This window comes from Ahaetulla prasina, chromosome 1 (genome assembly GCF_028640845.1).
Source record: "Ahaetulla prasina isolate Xishuangbanna chromosome 1, ASM2864084v1, whole genome shotgun sequence".
NCBI classification, from domain to species: Eukaryota; Metazoa; Chordata; class Lepidosauria; order Squamata; family Colubridae; genus Ahaetulla; species Ahaetulla prasina.
In genome coordinates this window covers 63,314,079-63,320,472 of record NC_080539.1, presented here as the reverse complement: position 1 = coordinate 63,320,472, position 6,394 = coordinate 63,314,079, and the positions used below count along the sequence as shown (strand labels likewise).

Below are 6,394 nucleotides of genomic sequence, written 5' to 3'. Positions count from 1 at the left end.
GACAAAGATCCTTCAGGAGAGTCTGGTGGGAGAGAATACACTTGCCCTTGTTAATACAAATGCAAAAGCTATAAAGTAAAAGACCCATCTGTCTCCAATCTTGTCCCAATACCAAGTTTTACGTTAGCATTAATAATCTCCTCTGCAACAGGACAGCAGTTCTCCTTAGGAAACTATAGCCTCTGTCAAAATTCAGATACAAAATGTATCTTCTTCTGAATACTGTTATTTGATGGATTTAAACCAATCTGAAGTTGAACCAATTCTGATAACAGCTGCAACAGTATTTAATGTACATCTGGGAACAATCCCTTGTTTGCTTCTTTGCATCTAAGGAGTAATTCTGAAGAAACCTAAAGATCAATAACCCAGGAAGAGCTCAGCTTGAATATTTCCATCTTCTACGTTCCATTAAACTCTGATCAGGCAAAGCTTTCATTTAATTTTTCTTCTCCCCAGTTCCATTCACTTTTTCTAACATCTTGCCTCATGAAGAAATCTGAAGATCTTAAAAGGGTTTGTATCTTTGAAGTTGCCTAAACCAAGCGTTGCCTCAAAAGAGATTTTGGAATTGGGCAATGAATGTGTCCACAAGATTAGCAGCTAGATTCAATATGCCACATGTGATTTGGATTCTGAGCAAGAAGTATTACAGTTGCAGTTACTGTGCTGAAGCAGAAAAATATTTACTTGTAACTGACCAGTTGTGAACATTTATTAGATCAGAGCTATATTGTCCATTATACAGCCACATTTTTCTACAATCATATTAGGAAACTCTGCCACTTCAATTTCTGTGTAGTTTCCCTTTTTGACAAGATACATCATGGGAAGAGGAGAACTCTCCACCACAGCACAGGATCTCTCTCCATAGCCAAAATGATGCAACAAATTCTTCGGCTGCCGGCAGCTGCCCTCACAATGGTAAGCTTGATAGCCAGCTGGCTCAATAATCCAGTACTGAGTCCAGGTCAACTCACGGAAATTGATATAATGTTCTTGCCGGCAGCAGGTAGACTTCTCCATCATGCTTCCTTCTCCACAGTCCCCAGGTCCTCTGTTAAAAAAGAGAATCAATATTCATCTAAAATGTAGGATGAGGACTGGACCCACTTGCTGAAAGTTTTCAGCAAGAAGCAGACTGACACATACAAAACTTTAGGCAAGAACAAAAATATATCTTTGGTTGTTTTAATGATGTTGTCTGTTTATTGATTACATGCTCAACTCTCTTGGCTTTTGTCTCACACACTACTTCAACATGTTCCATTTTTTTCCTCTAACAGTTGCCCCAAAGGTGCTTTTCAGGAGGCAACTGGACTTTCTTGTTTTTACTTTGACGATGTTTTGCTTCCCATCCAAGAAGCTTTTTTAGTTCTGACAGGACAGTGGGGAATGGAAGCCAAGAAAGTCTGATTGCCTCCTGAAAAAGCACCTTTGGGACAACCATGACCTGGATGACTGAGAATCTCTATAGACTTTCCTCTAACAGTTATGTCAGGCAGATTTTAATGACTCGTCTAACATTACCTGACTTATTGCTTGATGATCAAGAATTTGTACTGTAAGCCACTCTACATTCTGCATCACATTCATTTAGTGTGTGTGTGTGTACATAAATTTACTATATACCTGTAGCAATTATAGATTATATTCCTCTCTGATAAGATGTTATTTTAATTAATCAAAGACAGACTAATTCCAGATTTTCCCCACTAGAAGCACTCCCAGATGTGGTTTGCTAAAGTATTACTGTTCGTGTAAAGTGTTTGTACTAGTTGTGAGACCAGAAATGATCTGTATGCCACTCTATGAACATTTATTCCAAAGTAAGTAAACAAAAATTCAAGGTCATGCCAACTTTCTTGAGAGCCTTGTTGAACATGGACTTATTTGCAATTGAACAAGGTAAAGAACATACTAAACAGCCACTATCTTGAATAACCTAACTCAAAATCCAATTGACTTTAGCTTCAAGTAAACATTAGTCAGTATAGGTTGGAAGCTGCCAAATTTTTGCCTGGGATTTTTTTCCCCATAATGAAAGACAGAAATGAAACAATGTCACTATGCAGAAATAACATGACACTTACCCATATTCTTCCAAGTTAAGAGTGTAAAGGACCAACTCTGGTTTGCCTAGTGCCTTATCTGAAGGGTCCTGTGATGTAAAACGCACAACTTTGGCCATTTCAGACGCATAGCTTCCTAATCTTTCTCCTTCAATCCAAATCTCCAGGAACATTGGTCCAGAGGCTTTTGTTTTCAGCCAGAAATGTACAGCCTGAGTAACATCAAAATTCCTCCAGCCAGACTCCATAATGGGAACTAATCTAAAGTTTAAAAAGCATGAAATGCTTAGCTGAGATTTGAGTATTTTGGTTAATGCAAGCATACTATGAATAGAAGAAGAATGAGAATACTAACAACAATAGCTTCTAACATAGGCTTTTACTTTAACTTCCTTTTTCTAGAAAATATAAAAAATTAACATTTGGACAGAGTAAAAATATACTATATTCAAACAAATTACAGGCAAAATGCACAAATGGTACAGACATAAATAAATGAATGAAAAGTAGAACAGTTATTAAATTAATGCTACAATATACAAAATAGTATAAAACAAAAAAGAATCTGGTCCCTATTGTAATTCCTGCTACCAATTAAATACAACTGATAAATCCAAAATGTAACATATATTGATCTAGACTGGGAATAAAACATTTTTGTGATCCTAAATTTTTATTATGTTTTTAGAAACCGTGTGAGGCTATCTGAAAACCTATTGAAATCTCTACATAGACAAATACCTTATTTTATGGCTGTTATATCCAAACTGCAAAACTTGGATGACCCTTAGTTGGCACTAAGGAGACACAGAAAATGTTACTTCTTTGCTACTACTGAGTGGTTATTTTGATCTCTGAAGTCCAGAAATAGTAGCTATGCCTTATTTAGAATCTATTTCGTATGGCTAGCCAATATTATGGATACTGTCCTGACGCTCTTGAGATTGAGACCCTAGCTTAATCTATGTTTCAAGGCTAATATCATAATTTCTCAGGAGAACTAGTGGCTGCATTCACATATCAGATTGAATCATGGTATTATAGATTACACGGTTTACAGCCACATAGATGGCTGTACATTGCTACAAATTGTAAACCATTATTTATTAACAATAGTAACTGAATTCACACACACTTACATTAAGCCAAACATAGTATGTGAACCAGCTTATAAATTATTAAGTTCTTAGAAAGTACTAACAAAAGGAATTGCAGAAACCTTTAAATTATATTATGCTGACTATACAATTTTAAACTGGCTGTATTAGAGACAAAATAATCTTCCCATGCTGTAAAATACTCTGAAGCTGTGGACTCTCCTTCATACCTGGAATCAATTAAAGAGGTCCGGTTAGTGCCATTATCTTGAAATTGCACCCAGTACACGGTCACCCTTGCATTCATGACTGGTCTTTGTGACTGCCTGCTGGGTAGATGTTTCTTGTCCAGGGGCTTTTTGAAAAGCTTCAGTTCAGCCATGGTGACCTCACTGTTTTCTGGAATCCTGTCCTCCATGTCGAAGATCAGGTTCTGACGGGTGGTGTCTGAATAGATAATGTCTCCTGAGATATCTTTGTGGATGGAAACAGAAGGAACACTTTTAAATCATTATTTCCAACTGCCATGTCCTATATACAAGAAGTATACAGGAAATACAAGACATTCTTTATTTCTCTGGAAGAATGATGTTTCAATTATCTGGTAGAGATTGTACTGTATAATACAGCATATCTGGAAGACATCTGATTATGAAGGCTGTTTTAAGTAATAATAACATGAAATAGATCACTTATTGAAAGTCTAGAGGAAGACAGATGGACATCCAATTCCTATTTTTGCTACCATCTTGCACTTGTCAATCCTTCCTTTATATAAACACAGTATAAAAATGGTAAATAGTGATTATTAAGACCTGTGTCAACCACCCATATTTTAATCAATGAAAATCTTTATGGTATTTGTTCATGACAATGCTTTCTACTACTAACTTCTCAAATGGAGGTCATACTGTATACTGTCATCTGCTATAACATATATTTAGAGAAGATAAATCTACTCACGATTTTCTTTCCACAACCTGGTACCCTCCAGTTATGTTGGGGAAAGAGTTTCCAGACAGCATAATTGTTTTACAAAATTGCTTTAATCATCAATGTCTTTTTCTCCCAAAATGCATCATGTATTTTCAATACATGTACAATTTTCATAACAAATTAAATCTCTTTTCATCAACATTTCTCATTGTTTGAGTCACCAAAAATTCTTTCTTTATGTAGTGAGAGCCATAACATGGGTCTTCCCTTCATTTGTTTTTAAATAACAATTACATAGTTTGTGACAATATTTTCGTCTGATATTCAACAAAGCAGGGATGAGCCTCATTTAGGAGAAAATGTGCTTAAATAGCAAATATTTTTCTCGGTAATCACATTTAAGATTGTGTTAAAGTAAACAAATGCAATGTATTCAGTCTTTGCAAGGAAAGTAACATAACTTTATGAACAATACTACAATATAATATCTAGATTACGCTTTAATCTTTAAAACTAGCTATCAACACTACCTCATCTCTCCTTTATGAGAAATAAATTAGATTTCCAGACAAATTCTGAACGTCAAATTTCATCTTTGTGGATACATTTAGCTTAAAATATCTTAGAAATCCCATCTTCCTGTGGTTTGGATTAAATCTGTTAAGCAGTTGGCATTGATAAAGTTTCAGATTTCAAATGGGGATGGAGAATTTGCTTTTAGCTTCATCCAAACATGAGACCAAGTTTACCTGCGTTGCCTGGAACTCCTCTCAAGATCCCAGCTAAACTTGGCAATGCTCTTCGTTTCACTCGGTGCCGTTCCAGCATGGACATGTATTTATTCCTTATATTCTCTGGAATCACTAGATTTTCCAGGTCAGTCATCTGGAGAGCAGGGACATCTGGAAGTTTCAGTTTCTGCAGCAATATTTGCTTGAGCTCTTTCTCACTAAATCCAGCAGTGGTGGCAGCTAGGAACAGGGCAGAGGTTAAGGCCCAGCTAAGACTCACAGCCATCCTTTGCCAATCAATCAAATAGGAAGAGACTCCCTAAATCTGTCCTTTCTCAGCACACGTTTTTCGTGGCAGAGAAAAGATTGTGTGGTGAAACTGCAAGCTGCCAGAGTGGAAAGGAGAACTCATAGGATGTCTTTATATAGTGAGTGGGATATCACTGGCATAACAAATTCCACAAGCTGAAGTGAGGCAGAGGAAGTGGAAGTGTTACATCTCCTTGGATACATCCAAGCCATGGTCACACCTTCCCAAGTTGAAGTAATAACATAGGAATATTGAGAAGCTTAGTGTTCTTACTTCATTTATATTTTTCTCCTTATGTAGCCCCATTCCAGAAAATATATCCATACAATGGGAGTTATGTTACTTGAAGATTCTTTTGTTCTTGGAGTAAACACATGGATTTGCAAGGTGGCAGGGAAAGTATAATTTAGCCACCATTCAGAGGAACAGCACACTAATTATATTATGTATGTTATATAATTATTATATCTATTATTAGATACTATTCCATCAACTGCAGATTGTCGTGAAATCAAATGGAAATTCAAATTCCATATCTATGAAACTTTGGGCACAAACTATGGCATATATATATTCCCCAAAGGGTATTCTTAGGCACCACCAAACTGCTATGCAGGCTGAAGATTCTGTACTTTAATTCACAGTACCTCTGGAAAGTTCCAAATTGGAGAAGATTTCTGTATCTGACTAGGAAAATCAAACGTATCGTTTGTCAGAAGAGATATGTATTAAAATAAAATTTTCCAAAGGAATCTCTCTGATACTAGGGTGCAGTGACTATGGGCTATTATTTTCTTGTTAAGTGTGTGAACGTTGAAAATGACATTGTTGCCAAATAGTACTTAATTGTGACACCATATCTCCCGGGCCCTTACATAAAACTTTTTAATTACTAAAACCTAAAAATATATAGATCAAACCTTTTGAATGTGTATTTGCATTGTGTTTATTATAGTTTCCTCTAACTTTAAGTATATTATATATACTTAAAAGCATGTTTGTCCTATTTTGCAGATGTAATTTGTTTTTTCACAAAACTCAAGCTTGTAAAAATGTATTATTGCGGTAAAACCAATCACTACAAAATTACAAAAACAAAAAGTAGAGCCCCCCTCCTCTACTTTTTCAATTTAGGAAAACTTATCTTTTTGTCTTTGTACTGCAATATCTAAAGTTATTTGCTCTCTCCAACTTCAATGCATTGAAAAACAATAAGAACAATTTCACATGAAAAGCTACTCTAACATT

The 6,394-nt window shown here is 35.7% G+C and overlaps 1 protein-coding gene across 1 annotated transcript; it reads right to left on the bottom strand.

Annotated features, from left to right (window-relative positions):
• Nucleotides 1-663: 663 nt before the first annotated feature.
• On the bottom strand, nt 664-5,122 carry LOC131189366 (left-right determination factor 2-like). The gene is made up of 4 exons (XM_058165531.1): nt 4,855-5,122; nt 3,400-3,643; nt 2,094-2,333; nt 664-1,057 (listed from the first exon to the last, which is right to left on the bottom strand). Exons 1-4 carry the CDS (start codon nt 5,120-5,122, stop codon nt 718-720), a joined length of 1,092 nt encoding a protein of 363 aa, XP_058021514.1. The 3' UTR covers nt 664-717.
• Nucleotides 5,123-6,394: the final 1,272 nt, after the last annotated feature.